The sequence below is a fragment of the Macadamia integrifolia genome, chromosome 2, assembly GCF_013358625.1.
Source record: "Macadamia integrifolia cultivar HAES 741 chromosome 2, SCU_Mint_v3, whole genome shotgun sequence".
Classification (NCBI taxonomy): Eukaryota; Viridiplantae; Streptophyta; class Magnoliopsida; order Proteales; family Proteaceae; genus Macadamia; species Macadamia integrifolia.
In genome coordinates, this window is record NC_056558.1 from 41,086,767 (window position 1) to 41,102,033 (window position 15,267).

General features: G+C 44.4%; 1 protein-coding gene and 1 long non-coding RNA gene across 2 annotated transcripts; one reads left to right on the forward strand and one right to left on the reverse strand.

Moving 5' to 3' along the window:
- The first annotated feature begins 2,384 nt into the window (after positions 1 to 2,384).
- Positions 2,385 to 9,425, forward strand: LOC122070964 (ABC transporter C family member 8-like). The gene is given in 13 exon segments (XM_042635223.1): positions 2,385 to 2,666; positions 3,341 to 5,286; positions 5,379 to 5,699; positions 5,825 to 5,911; positions 6,001 to 6,612; positions 6,852 to 7,016; positions 7,104 to 7,398; positions 7,479 to 7,693; positions 7,993 to 8,298; positions 8,384 to 8,447; positions 8,556 to 8,795; positions 9,017 to 9,108; positions 9,110 to 9,425. Coding segments are annotated over 13 exon segments (4,440 nt in total). The 5' UTR covers positions 2,385 to 2,605; the 3' UTR covers positions 9,146 to 9,425.
- On the reverse strand, positions 9,172 to 10,459 carry LOC122070972. Its single transcript, XR_006138025.1, has 2 exons — positions 10,303 to 10,459; positions 9,172 to 9,644 (listed from the first exon to the last, which is right to left on the reverse strand). It is a non-coding gene; the product is annotated as an uncharacterized LOC122070972 (long non-coding RNA).
- Between the last annotated feature and the right edge of the window lie 4,808 nt (positions 10,460 to 15,267).

The window sequence follows — 15,267 nt, forward strand, 5'->3', positions numbered from 1 at the left end:
TAAAAAGTTATTCCATATATCAATCTTAGGTGGGGTGACATAGTTTGATATGTTAGGAGATATTATTATTGTCCAGTCCAATCAATGCTTACATTGCATTTACGGGTAAAAGAGTAATTGAACAAACATTGAATAAAAAAGAAAGAATGTGGGGGCCAATCCCTGATCCCTGATCCCCGATCCCCGATCCCCAATCCCCAATCCCCAATCCCCAATCCCCAATCCGATACCATACACTGAACTATGAAGGGAACCATGGAAGATTGAGATTGTGATTCTGGTTGGAGGAAGATGTATACCTTAAGACCACATGGTAGTTTCAATGATGGGTTGCTGTGGCACCGGACCGACTAGGACCTTAGTCCATCCAGAAGGACCAGAACCGACCTAGACATGACCTAACCACCTCCTAAACTCAAATGGACTTATATGTTAGTGTGGCCATCTGACCTGATTCACCTAATACAAAGCTGAGACTCAGGCTGAATTGACAAAGAAAATTGTATGAAAGGGTTCTTTGAACAGGTGACAAAGAGGAACCCAATGTCATTTTATACCAGAGAGTGCGAGCTGGCTAGCTAAAAAGCTTACCCAGTGACTCAGAGAAATTTTTCTTCAAAATAATTCAAGGGATAAAGTTTTCTGTCTAAAAGCGACCCTGTACCACATAAATAGGGCTGCAATAACAACCGCATGTCTAGGTGTAGGGGTCACTTTCGGATAGAAAACACTTGCCTGTAATTTAGATTAATATCCCAAGTTTTTATCCTCTACCCTTCGAGAAAGAAAAAAAAAATTTATGTATATTGTTGACCAAAACGGGAATAAATCTTGGAATCTCATTGGCATATTAGTATCAACTGGACCTGATGTTGATAGGAAGAAAGAACACTACCCTTTTGCGATGCCTAGACATAGCAGGTGAGGAAAGAACGTGCTCTCTTGCATTTTTTTTTTTTTGTTTAAATAAACAAAATACTATTTGATCTGAATCAAATCGATACAATGGTTTCATATATTTATTGGTAAAACCCTGATATAAAAAAAAAAAATACTGAAAACTGACTAGCCTCTGATGGGTCAAACCCAGAACCAGTGAAAACTTGCTTCGACCCATCAGCTGACACAAGCAGATCATGGAGCTGCAAACTTGATTATCTCACTGTCATCTGCTCAGGATGAAACCTCCACCTTAAAATATTGCTAAAACTAAGGAGCATATCCCTGTATTTTAATGGGGGATGTAATAGTCTACGCTCAAAGCAAAGCCAGAGAGTTCAACCGTCTCCATATAAGAGAATCAGACAAAAATACAGAGCTCAGCTGCCCCAAGTTGATCAAATAGATAAATATTAATTATCCATAGGCTCTCATTACAATGAGCTATCTAAACCCATCACCATTAATCTTCTTTTTAGTTACGTCTCTGCTTAAATCATCTCAATCTGTGTGTTTTAAGAACTCAGATTTGGAGTCAATTCACTTCCAACCACTTCTTTTATAAAACCAAAATCTCTGTTTCTCATCTTGGATCCCCAAGCCTAACTTACATTTTTGAAAACAAATTATACCCAGCCATCTCTTTCACCTGAAAATTTTTACAAATGTGAAGGACTCAAGGTGGTCCTTTGGGTGCTTTCAGTTTGATTACAACCTCACATTCAAAAGGAGAGACAAAGATGAGAGAGACCCATCTGTCATGGCTCAAGAGGTCCCTCCATGGATCTAACCATTCAATTATTTATTTAAGGCATAACCAGCTTAGTAGTTCTGACTTTCTGAACTGTTCCTTATTTTAAAGCACAGTAGCCTTTCACATGAAGAATGAGCATCTGAAACCCACAAGAAACAGAATATATTGAGGGAGTGAGAGAGAGAGACGTGTCTGGTTTGAAATTAGCTTAGTAGTAGGAAATTTGTAAACGGAACAGCATGTGGGAGCCATTGAGCCCTTGTCTATTGCTTTTGTTTTTGTCAGTAGCTGAGTAGATTCATATGTTCATGGCAGGCAATTATATTACATTACAGTGCCTGACCCACAACTCATTTATGAAAAGAACTTGAGTTTGGAGGATTGCAATTCAATTTTTCTATTGTGTTGTAAGTGAAAAACCAGTCTTTGTTCATTAGGAAATTAATCATTTTCATGGTAGGAGCCCACTGAGAAGTGATTTGTTTGGAGCTTCTGATCATGGAGAATCCACAACTTGTCATCAATAGAACCTCCAAGAACTTAAAAAGTCTTTTTTCAATCATTGGGTAATGGTGAAATTTTAATAGATGAATTACTTGTCAAACTTACCGACCTGGAAAGAACCGATTTGAAATTTAAAAAGGAAAATAATAGACTTAACAGTATTAATACATGAACTTCCTGCATGGAGACAAACGTTTGCCTTTAGTCCTTAGACATGGAGAAGCAAAAGAAGACAAATTACATGGAAGAGCATGAGAAAGTGGGTGTCATGAGACCATATCTAGGCAGCTTTCTTCATTTCACTGATCTATACCTTCCTATGACTCCTTGAATCCTTTACAGAAAGTGAGAAAAAGAAGGTGATTCCACTTCTTAAATACACATATTCTGAAGCAGAGAGCCTAACTTATGGTGATGCAGAAAAGCTGGCAAATAGCCCAAAGCATGGCTTCCCTCCAGAGATCATTAGGTACCCATTTCATGCTTTTTCAGATGAAATTCATGAATGTTCATCAAACTATCTGGGTTTTTCTTTTCTTTTTTTTTGACCAAAATTTTTCTTCCAACCTTATTTTTCCGGTTTTCTCCGTTCAACAATTTTTTTTTTCCCTGGGATTCTATATGTTGTTCATTTGAGATTGTATCAAGTTCCTTAAGTTTTATTTACTTCAAACTAACAAGATGTTTGGGTTTGTTCATTTTTTGTTTTCACTCTAATTTTTTCCTGTTAATTTTACCAAAAAGAAAAGAAAAAAAAGCTTCATTACTTTCTCCTTGCATTTGTATGGACCTTACTCTGTTGTCATTCTTTTACTACCTGTATTACTGAATTTTTGTCCTTTATTCCTGTGTGGAGTTTCTATTGGGTTGTTCACATTTAATTTCTCTGTTTTTGTCGCCTTTTATTCTTTGTATTGCTCTACTTTCTGTTTCTCTGTATGTTCTGCTCTATCTTTTGGTTAATAAATTGTACTAGTTATCTATGATCTTGATTGTCTCCATTCTAGAGTTTTATCATGTTCTTAAACTTTCTAAGATATTGATTGTCTTCATTCTAGAGTTCTGTGATGTTCTCTTACTTTTCCAAGTATAATTGAGATTATGATTAATAAGTTTTTCTCTCACGTTTGTGTTGATATGCAGGTTGGAAGTATTGGCTTTGTGAAGGAAAGTTTGATTTGGGATCTCTTTGCATTCAGAGATTAATAATAGATGGTTTAAATGTGCTGTTTCTCTTTCTTTTCATTGTGCTTTTGATTATTGGTTCTGTTAGAAAGAGTAACAGTAATGGGGATACAAGAAAGCACTGGATTTTCACAACTGTTTCAGTCTACTGTGCTGTTATTAGTTGTACGTATATAATTTCCGGTGTGTGGGATGTATTGGATGGAAGTGATGAATCTAGGAATTTGATAGGGGTAGTTGATTTACTCAGGGGCCTGGTTTGGATTTCTCTGTCAGTTTCCTTGATTGTTCGGAGGATCAGATGGGTGAGAGTTCTAGTTATAGTCTGGTGGGTCTCCTTCTCATTACTGTCTTCTGCACTTAATGTGGAAGTGTTGGTGAAAATGCAAGGCATTCATATAATAGATATAGTTTCATGGCCTGCCAAGCTAATGCTTCTCCTTTGTGCTTGGAAACACTTTAGTCAGATTGCTTCTCAGAACAGGCATGACCAGAGTTTGTCTGAACCTCTAATTGGAAAATGTGATACACACCGAACTGAGTTATGCCGAGCCAGTTTCATCAGTCGTTTGACGTTTTCTTGGCTTCATCCTCTACTGCGTTTGGGTTACTCAAAACCATTGAACCTTGGTGATGTCCCAGATTTAACTTCTGAAGATGAAGCCCTCATAGCATACCAAAAATTTTATGATGCATGGGGTTGTCTTAGGAGAGATAAGAGCTCAACAAATACTCACAACTTAGTTATATGGGCTTTGGCTAAAGTTTTCATGAAAGAGATGATAATTGTAGCGATCTATGCCTTTCTTAGGACAGTCGCTGTTGTGGTTCTTCCACTGTCACTCTATGCCTTTGTGCAGTATTCAGAAAGCAAGAACGAAAATATGATTGATGGTGTCTTCCTAGTTGGTTGCTTGGCTATCATCAAGGTTACAGAGTCCTTGTCCCAGAGGCATTGGTTTTTCAATTCCAGGAGGAGTGGTATGCAGATGAGATCTGCTTTGATGGTTGCTGTTTACCAAAAGCAGCTCAAGCTCTCTAGTCCAGGTAGGAGAAGACACACAACAGGGGAGATTGTGAACTACATCGCAGTTGATGCTTATCGCATGGGTGAATTCCCATGGTGGTTTCACATGGGATGGAGTCTTACTGTACAATTGTTCTTTGGCATTGGTGTACTTTTTTTTACCGTGGGTGTGGGGGTTCTTCCTGGTTTGGTTCCCCTCCTCGTCTGTGCCTTTCTAAATGTCCCGTTCGCAAAGTTCCTTCAGAATTGTCAATCTCGGTTCATGGTTGCCCAAGATGAACGACTCAGAGCCACTTCTGAGGTCCTAAACAATATGAAAATAATCAAGTTACAGTCATGGGAAGAGAAGTTCAAGAATTTGATTGAGTCCTTCCGTTTGAAGGAATTCGAATGGCTAACTGAGTTGCAGGTTAAGAAGTCCTATTGCACTGCATTATACTGGATGTCTCCTACTATGGTTTCTTCAGTGATCATCATTGGATGTGCCCTTTGGAGAACTGCCCCATTGAATGCCAGCACCATTTTCACTGTCCTTGCAGCACTAAGGATGGTTGCAGAGCCTGTAAGAACAATTCCTGATGCTTTATCTATGTTGATTCAGGTGAAGGTATCTTTCGACCGCCTTCATGTGTTTTTGCTGGAAGATGAGATCAGTGATGAGAATGTGCAGAGGATCCAACCACAAGATTCAGAGAATGTAGTTAGAATTTGCGCTGGTGCTTTCAGTTGGGATCAATACACAACTGCCACTACTCTTAGGGGGTTAAATTTTGAAGTAAGAAGGGGAGAAAAAGTTGCATTTTGTGGGCCTGTTGGTGCTGGGAAATCATCCCTTTTGTATGCTATACTAGGGGAAATACCCAAAGTCTCAGGAACTGTAAGAGTTAAAAACTCAATTCTATTTCTAGGAAGCTTATTCAGGTCAAAATGTAATTTAAGTGTACTTATGTTACTTGTTGCTGTTTCTAGGTTGATGTGTATGGATCTGTTGCCTATGTTTCTCAAACATCTTGGATTCAGAGTGGTACAATTCGTGACAATATTCTCTTTGGAAAGCCAATGGACAAGACGAGATATAGTAAGGCTATTAAAGCATGTGCACTCGATAAAGATATAGAGAACTTTGATCACGGAGACCTCACAGAAATTGGGCAGAGAGGGCTCAATATGAGTGGAGGACAAAAACAGAGGATACAACTTGCTAGAGCTGTCTACAATGATGCAGATATCTATCTTCTTGATGACCCTTTTAGTGCAGTAGATGCTCACACAGCTGCCATTCTATTCAATGTTAGAAGATAAGCTAAAGTCTTTCAGAAGATTGGTTCATTGATGCTTATACGTGTTTTCATGCGTAGGCATACAAGTATGCATAATTTTTACTGAAGTTACTGACTAGAACGAATTAATTGCAGGACTGTGTCATGGGTGCTCTGGCAAAGAAAACTGTCATTCTAGTAACTCATCAAGTCGAGTTTCTCACTGCAACAGATAGGATTCTGGTGATCACACATAGCTTTTAACTATCCCTCCTAATGTGTCTCTGCATTGTCAACAACATATTGATGATCATATGCTTTTTGTTTTCCAGGTTATGGAAGGTGGAGAAATCATTCAAATAGGAAGTTACAAAGAGCTCTTGACAGTTGGCACAGCTTTTGAACAGCTTGTGAATGCACATAAAGATGCAATAACAGTACTGGATCCTGAAAATAATGGACATGTGAGTGAATTGGAGGTAAATAGACTGGATGGGTCCATGGGATCCTACCCCACAAAACAGAACAGCGAAGCGGAGATTTCGGTGAAGGCTCAGCTTGGGAACCAGCTAACAGTAGATGAAGAGACGGAGATTGGTGATGCTGGTTGGAAGCCATACTTGGATTACCTATATGTCTCAAAAGGATCACTTCTTTTTGGTTTAAGTACATTTTCTCAGTCCACTTTTGTTGCTCTCCAGCTTGCTGCAACCTATTGGCTTGCTGTAGCTATTCAGATTCCTCAAATCAGCAGTGGCATCTTAATTGGAATCTATGCAGGACTTTCAGCCCTTAGTGCAGTGTTTGCATTTCTAAGGTCCTGGTTTGCAGCCCATCTAGGATTGAAGGCTTCAAAAACCTTCTTTGCAGGTTTCACCAATTCAGTATTTAAGGCTCCCATGGTCTTCTTTGATTCAACCCCTGTCGGTAGGATCTTAACACGGGTAAGGTTATGTTTTTATCAATGACCACTAGCCTATAATTTTCAAGTTCTGTTTTATGGCAAAAATACTTGAGTAGACTAAGATGTACTTTATACTAAGGATGTGTGTTAGTGTTAGACTATATGTAATCACAACAGTGGTCACTTGCCCTGTGGATGTTAGGTGAGATTTCCTTATGATCCTTGCGATCCTTGGTTTTTAAAAGAACAACTGGGTAATTTTGGATTCATATCTTGCAGGCATCATCAGATTTAAGTGTGTTGGATTTTGACATCCCTTTCTCCATGGCGTATGTGATGGCGGGTAGCATTGAAGTATTAACAACCATAGGAGTAGCAGCCTCAGTCACATGGCAAATTATCTTCATAGCCATTCTTGCTATGACAGCAACAATTTATGTTCAGGTGGTACTCAAATGAACTTTCTTTTTGGTATTCATTGTTTCTTTTGATCAGAGTCTGAAATTATTTTGTTTTGATTTTTAATTGAAGAGATACTATCTAGCCTCTGCAAGGGAGCTGATAAGAATGAATGGAACAACCAAAGCTCCTGTCATGAACTATGCAGCTGAGACATCACTTGGAGTGGTCACAATACGAGCTTTTGACATGATGGACAGGTTCTTTCAGAATTACCTAAAGCTCATTGACACCGATGCAAAACTTTTCTTTCATTCTAATGCTGCCATGGAATGGCTAGTCATAAGAATAGAAGTGCTTCAGAATGTGACCCTATTCTTCATTGCTCTTCTACTTGTTTTGCTTCCACAGGGTGTTGTTGCTCCAGGTATTTTTTTCTATCATGGGGACTATCTATTTGACTTTCAAGGAATGCTCAATTCTTAATTACTTTTATCTCTTTTGCAGGATTTGTTGGGCTCTCTCTTTCCTATGCTCTCACACTGACCAATACCCAAGTGTTTACATCTAGATGGTACTGCAGCTTAGCCAACTATATTGTATCTGTTGAACGGATAAAACAATTCATGCACATACCATCAGAACCTCCTGCAATTGTGGAAGACAAAAGGCCACCATCCTCATGGCCCTCCCAGGGAAGGATAGAGTTGCTTGATTTGAAGGTGATTTCTCAAATTCATTTATCTTTATTTTGGACTTCAGACACTTGAATTCCCTCCATGTACCCATATTTTCATGTTATCATGTGGCACACTACAAAAAGGTTAAGGGCTATAGGATTAGTGTCTGGTATTGTTTACCCTGTAACAAGTATTTTATTTTCAGAGAATCCAATCAAGTTAAGTAAATATCATTGTCCCTCTGCCCTAAGTTCTTGAACATCTGGGTATCATAGCGCTGGTTGCATCCCAAACCACTGTGAACCTCAAGTTTTTTCATGAATTTTATCTGTTGGTTTCAGATAAAATATCGTCCGAATGCTCCACTAGTTCTCAAGGGAATCAGCTGTACTTTCAAAGAAGGAACTCGAGTAGGAGTTGTTGGAAGAACCGGTAGTGGCAAGACTACATTGATAAGTGCTTTGTTCCGTCTCGTAGAACCTGTGAGTGGGAGAATTCTCATAGATGGATTGGACATCTGCTCTATTGGACTGAAGGACCTGAGAATGAAACTAAGCGTCATCCCACAAGAACCAGCTCTTTTTAAGGGTAGCATTAGAACTAACTTGGATCCTCTAGGCCTCTATTCTGACAATGAGATTTGGGAGGTAAACTATCTTGATACTAATGGTAAAATATGTTTAATGTACACATTTTAGTTACTAAGGACCTCATCATGTTTCCTTTTTGCAGGCCATAGAGAAGTGCCAATTGAAGAGTACAGTCCTTAGTCTTCCAAATCTCTTAGACTCGTCAGGTGAGTTGAATTTTAGCTACTAGAAAGGGCGAAAAAAAAAAAAAAAAAATTATATACACTTCTAATGCAATCTAAATATTTTATTATCAATATTTCTTGGTCCAACAGTGAGTGATGAAGGTGAAAACTGGAGTGCCGGGCAACGCCAACTTTTCTGCCTCGGTCGAGTTCTTCTTAAAAGAAATAGAATTCTAGTTCTAGATGAAGCAACTGCTTCAATTGATTCAGCAACAGATGCTGTCCTACAGAGAATAATCAGGCAGGAATTCTCAAGTTGCACTGTGGTAACTGTGGCTCACAGAGTCCCGACCGTTATAGATAGTGACATGGTCATGGTTCTCTCTTATGGTATGTTTCCCTCTTCTCAAGATACAATATGACATATCCATAGGTGCTTTGGAAGTACAGCCAGAGAACAGAGTAAAATGGGCTGGACTCTGGTTCCCATCTCTGCCTATTAATTCATGTTGAGACTGAAACATAAATAGGATTTCGTGAAAAACTGATCATGATTTGGTATTTTTGTTATTTTAATTGCATGAATCTGACTCTGGATCTTGATATTATAGGGAAACTGGTGGAATTTGATGAACCTTCAAAACTCATGGAAGTAAACTCTTACTTTTCTAAGCTTGTGGCTGAATACTGGTCCAGCTGCAGGGGGGAAATCTAAGCAAAGTCTCAGCAACTACCAATGAAAGGGAAAATGAAAAGTTGAAGACTATTTCAAATGAGATATTCAAAAATTGTATACTCTGTTCTGCAACAGGGAAACAAAAATAGATATCCCCCCAAAAAAAGGAAAAAAAATCCAAGTAGGGAATGAGATACAAAATCTGTACTTTCCAGAAGTCTCAAAAGTTTGACTAAGAACATAGTATTACCATTTCCAGTGAAATTAACATGATTAAGAGATCCATCAACAATGTATTCTACTAGTTTGGAAATCAGTTCTCGCCTCCATGGCTTCCATGTGTTCATGTGCGTGTGTTGAAAGACATTAGAAATGTACCTGTTAGGAGGCACATCTTCATCTGAACCAAGCCTTTGGTCTTCAGCTTAGTAGTCAGTTCAACAAATTGAAATTGAGGTGATCTTCTCAAGAGGACTAGAAGACTGGATTGTTGGGTCTTTGATTGTATCATCATCATCTTCTGCTTTGATTCAATTTGAAGTTTAAAGGAAAAGTATGAACTCCTGAGAAAATCGAAGGTCACAATAAAAAATTTGACATTTATTACAATCCATCAAATTTTCACAGGAATACTCCCACTGGTGAATTCTGACCAATGTAAAACAGTCTTATAGTTGGGTTGCAATTTTTTGTTTATTGAAAAACTGAATTTTTGTGTTGTTTGTGAGAGCATTGAAAATCTGAAGTTGATCCCAAGTTGGGGCACCCAATCAAAATGGGGTTTTCAAACAATCATGCAAGGCCCAACATACCCACACTGATACCATATTAAAGCTTCCATCTTAAAACTAATTGGTTTGAAGTGAGTTGGCCTCTTGTGGCTCTTATACATAATCGTCGAGTCACCCACAACCGACGTAGGATTATCTCAATAGATTGAACATTATAAACCAAGGATAAAAATATAAAAAATTCAACTTTTTTTTTCTATAATAAAAAATCAAGGGTATTTCTATCTGATATGGGTGATTCGATACCGACCTATGCCAATATTGTTTCAGGATACTCTATACATCCGATACTGTGCACTAAAACCATGTTTAAATGGAAGAGACAGCTGCATGTGGATGCAATCTTTACTAGCCCAAACCCCAGATCTTTTCCTTTGGTTTGTCGGGGAAGGAAAAGGGACAGAGAGGTCCATAAGGACACTCAACCCACCTGCAAGTTATTCATGTTCTGGACTGTATGAGCCGAGCTCCAACATAGCCCACATCATCATTCTCTCACCCACTCCAATCATGGCGGATGTGAGGCGATACCAGCCTGGCTGATCCCATATCGGTGGATTGGTACGAACCAATGGTAAAATGGTAAAAAAAAAAAAAAGGTTCTAAAATGAATCCAGGGGTAAATCCGTCCGATACAAGCCGATCCAGATCAGTATCGGCTGAGACCGATATCCGATACAGATTACTAAATCCCTGCTCCTCCGGCCACTTCACATCCTTCTCCGGTGAATTTTCAACGCCACTTTCTGATCTCTCTCTCTCGATTATGCCTATGAAAAGCTCAAAAAGGCAGGAGAGAGAGAGAGTGGGAAGGAATGGTGGTTCTCCTGGAACCGGCAACGCCTATTCATCCATGCTACCATATTCTTCTTCCACATCCCTCAATTTCATGGCCCATATCCGGGGATGGATCAAATTTACCGTTACCCAGAAATTCCTGGCCTGCAACATGTCCTACAATGAGTACAGATGAGGGCGGAGGGAAAGGGCAGAGGAAAGAGAGGGAAGGGAAACGGCAGCCAGAAATGTTACCTGAACTTCGAATGCAACCAAGTCTAGGACAAACTTTTTTTGGCAATTTTGGGGGATACAATTGAGTTCTCTGGCAAGATATTCAAGAGGGGAAACGAGGATGGTGGTGCTACAGGGTGGAGATGGTGCTTGGAGAGGGAAGAGGAGAGCCCGGATTGTAAAATCTTCAATAAACCTTAGATGGCTGAGGGAGGCACTGTTTTGGGTAATTTTGTAATACCCATTGTTGCTGCCAAAAACCCCGCTAGTCCAACCTACACAAACACAGACGACGGAGGCCCGGAACTTTGTCCGGGGTTAGTCCTCCGACGCTAAAGTCAGGGTCAGCCGCACAGTTCAATAAGGGAGTAATGGTGAGGGTCCCAGAGCTTACCTTCCCCTTTCTTCCGTGCCTTCTTATATAGCTCTTTGGCCTTAGGGTTTTTCCCCCTTCGGCCTTCTTAGAGTCCTACTCGAATACGTCCAACCTTCTGGGGGGATAGAGTCCTACTCGAATACGTCCAACCTTCTGGGGGGAATATTCCCCTCATGCAGACGACGTGATCCCGCGTGATTCTGCGGGCGTGCCTCGGTGATTGAGCGTGCTCGAGTGTGAGTGGTTTCTTGGAACCTTCGTCTGGCGGAGGACACGTGTCCCAGTAGTGACACGTGTCATTGCCCCCACCGAGAGGTTATTTTGGCTATATCAGGAGCCCCCTTACTTCCACTAGGAGCTTCTTCCTGTGGGAGTAACCATCTTCTGAGGTCGACTTGTTCCCTCGGTCTTGGCATTACCAGTGACCAAGGCTTTGGGGTCGATCGAGAGAAAGACCTTTGGCCGCTTCGGATCGGCTTTACTGAGCCCCCTGTCGAAGGTGGGACCTTCGGTCAGCAACGCTCGGCTTTGCCGAGCCCCCCGCCGAGGGGGGGGCCTCGGCCAAGTCCGTTCGGCTTTGGCCGAACTCCCAACCGAAGGAGGGACCCTCGGTCAGGTCCGTTCGGCTTTGGCCGAACTCCCAACCGAAGAAGGGACCCTCGGTCAGGTCCGTTCGGCTTTGGCCGAACTCCCAACCGAAGGAGGGACCCTCGGTCAGGTCCGTTCGGCTTTGGCCGAACTCCCAACCGAAGGAGGGACCCTCGGTCAGGTCTGCTCGGCCTTGGCCGAACTCCCAACCGAAGGTGGGACCCTCGGTCAGGTCCGTTCGACGGAGGGACCCTCGGTCAGGTCCGTTCGACGGAGGGACCCTCGGTCAGGTCCGTTCGGCTTTGGCCGAACTCCCAACCGAAGGAGGGATCGTCTGCTAGGCCTGCTAGGTCCGTTCGGGCGCGAACCTCGAGGCTTCGTACCCTGACGTGGCGGTGCCATTAATGCTCGGAAGTCGTACCGCCATTCCTCCATCTATATAATGTGGGGGGCCATTTGTGGGGCAACCTTTCTTTTTCCCTTCGGAGAGCTCACCTTCGGCCTCGGATCCCCTTCTAGCCTCGTCCTCTTCTTCCTTAGCTTAGCAGCAAGTAAGTGATGTCTTCCTCGTCGGGCTACAGCCCATCGTCCCGCGAGAGGTCAAGACCAAGACGTAGGTATAGGAGTCCTGGGGAAGTCCGAGGGATGTCCTCGGATTCCACCGACTCTCCCTCCTCCCGCGACTCATCGTCAGCGGCCTCACCGTCGGGGTCCAAGGGTGGCTCCAACGGTGAGGAGTTCAGGGAGAGGGTGCTCGACGCCCGAGCCCAGACACAGGAGCCCCTAGAAGTTGAGGCCCTTAAGATCGTCTCCACGATGGACGAACCAGAACTGGAGGAGCTGAGGGCCTCCTTCGGCGTTTCGGATGCTTTCGAGCTCCGTCTGCCCAGACCCTCTGACCGAGCCAGCTATCGGAACCCCGAGGAACTGTGCCTGTACAAGGAGGCCTTCAAGGCAGGCCTTCGGCTGCCCCTCCACCCCTTCTTTACCAAAGTGTTTCGGCACTATGGGGTAAGCCCGACCCAGCTAACGCCGAACGGGTGGCGACAAGCATTAAGCTTCGTCATCTTCTTCGTTCGGCACAAGAGGCCTCTCTCCCTTCAACTCTTCATAAACTGTTTTCTTCTTCAGGCCTGTAAGGGACTCACGGGCTGGTACTATTTTTGCCCCCGAAAGGACCTTCGGCTCCTGAAGGGTTACCCGACTTCCATCCATGGATGGAAGGAAAAGTACTTCTTTGTGAAGTCGACCGAGGGGGTGCCCTTCGGCACGGTCTGGGACATCCCGGACCTTAGGGATGTGAACTCCGCCCCTGCCCTATTCGGGGCAGACGCGGAGTCGTTGGCGATGGCGAGGCGGCAGGAAGGCTGTTCTACAGTCGAGGCCGACTGCCTCAAGTCCGACGCCATCCTCTTCAAGTTCGGGCTTAGCCCGGGTGAGTTAGGCTAGACTCCGCCTGCTTCCTTCGAGTGTCGGTCCTTTGTACTAATACTCTTGTTTCTTCTTGCAGTGCAAGTTACCAGAGCCGAGGCTAAGGCCGCCGCCGCCGCAAGACAGGCAAAGATAAAGGAAGCCAAGGCCCGCGACGCCCCCCAGCAGCCGAAGTCCAAGAGGAAGGAAAAGGCGGGCCCGTCTTCCGAGACCCCGAAGAAGAGGCCCAGGGTGGAGGGGTCGACTGCCGAGGCTGTCCAAGCCCTTGCTGCTCCCAGAGACGGTCTGGCTCAAGACCCTTCGTCCGCCACTGCCTCCCGAGGCCCGAAGGTCCCGTCGATGAGGGCTGAGGTGGGGTTCATCCCACAATGGTCGGTGAAGGAAGACGACACTCTGGCCGTCGGACGGGTTGCCAGAGAGTTGGTGACGAAGGGGAGTCTTCCCCGCGACGCCACCGAAGCCCAGAAGCAAGGGACGGCGGCACTGATCACCTCGGCGTGCATCTACATGGCGGGGGTAAGCTTCGGTCCTCCTTCTCCTTCGGTCTTCCTGCCTCTTTTTTACTTGTACTATATATGTATTTTTTTATTCTGACCTTCGGTGCTCTGTGCAGGCTCAGAACCAGATGGGTCAGCTGGCCCTCCGAGCCGAGGCCATGTGTCGGGAGCTTGAAGCCAGCGAGAGGGAGAAGGTCTCCCTAGACAACGAGCGCTCCACCCTCCTCGAGAAAGTGGAGCACCTGGAGCGCGACCTAGCCCTCGAGCGCCGAGAGTGCGAACGGAAGCTCTCGGAGTTGAAGTCGCAAGTGAGGGCCCGCCTTCAGGAAGCCGAAGCCCGAGGGGTCGAGAAGTATCGGTCCTCCGAGGCCTTCAAGGAGGAGATCAAGAACGCCATCGCCCCAGGGTACACAATGGGCGCTACCGAGGTCCGAGATTGGGTCCTCGGGCGCTACCCTGGGGTTTCCTTTGCAGACAGCGGCCTCATCTTCGAGGACGACGATGCGGAGGCGGTGCCATCGGCCACCGAGGTTGACGACGCCGACGGTGGAGGCGGCAGCGAGGAAGGCGAGATCCAGCTGCATAGGGAAGTCCCTCCGACCCCTGGTCGTGGGGGTTCGGACCAGGAGGCACTCCCCGCCGAAGACGAGGCCGCGAACCCGACGGACGCTCCTTAAGGTCGCCTCGGTTCTCAGTGCAGGCTACCCCCCTTCTTGTCATGTAACTAGCCTTCGGGCATTAATGTAGTCTTTTGCCTTCGGGCTTCGTATGTAACTATCCTTCGGGCCTCGATGTAGTCTTTTGCCTTCGGGCTTCATATGTAACTAGCCTTCGGGCTTTATGAATGCAATCGTTCTTTTTCCAACTGTCCGTTTAATGATATTTGGTTCGTAAATGGTTGCAGAGGGCCGAAACCCTAGCTGACCTTAGGCTTATTTCCCCGAGACTTGGCCGAGGGTCGACCTGTTAGTAAGTTTGACGAAGGCCGACCCTATTATCACTAGCAATATTTTACCAAGTGTTTTCTCTCTCGGCTCGAGCCGAAGGGTTCACCGAAGGTCGAGGGGTTCACCGAAGGTCGACCCTTCAATGGTCAATCACCAAGCAATCCATCGTGTGTACCCTCGGCTCCAGCCGAAGGGTCTATTAGATGCTAGGTCTTCACCGAGGGTCGACCCGTCAGTAAGTCAGACGAAGGCCGACCCTGTTATTACTAGCAATATTTTACCAAGTGTTTTCCCTCTCGGCTCGAGCCGAAGGGTTCACCGAAGGTCGAGGGGTTCACCGAAGGTCGACCGCCCAACCATCAGGATCACCAAGCAATACAAAGTATTTTGCTTTCGGCTTAGGTCGAAAGGTTCACCGAAGGTCGATCGTCCGACAGTCCGAATCACCGAAGGTACCCTCGGCTCCAGCCGAAGGGTCTGTTAGATGCTACCCCTTCGGTCAGGTCCGTTCGGCTATGGCCGAACTCCGAGCCGAAGGGGTGATT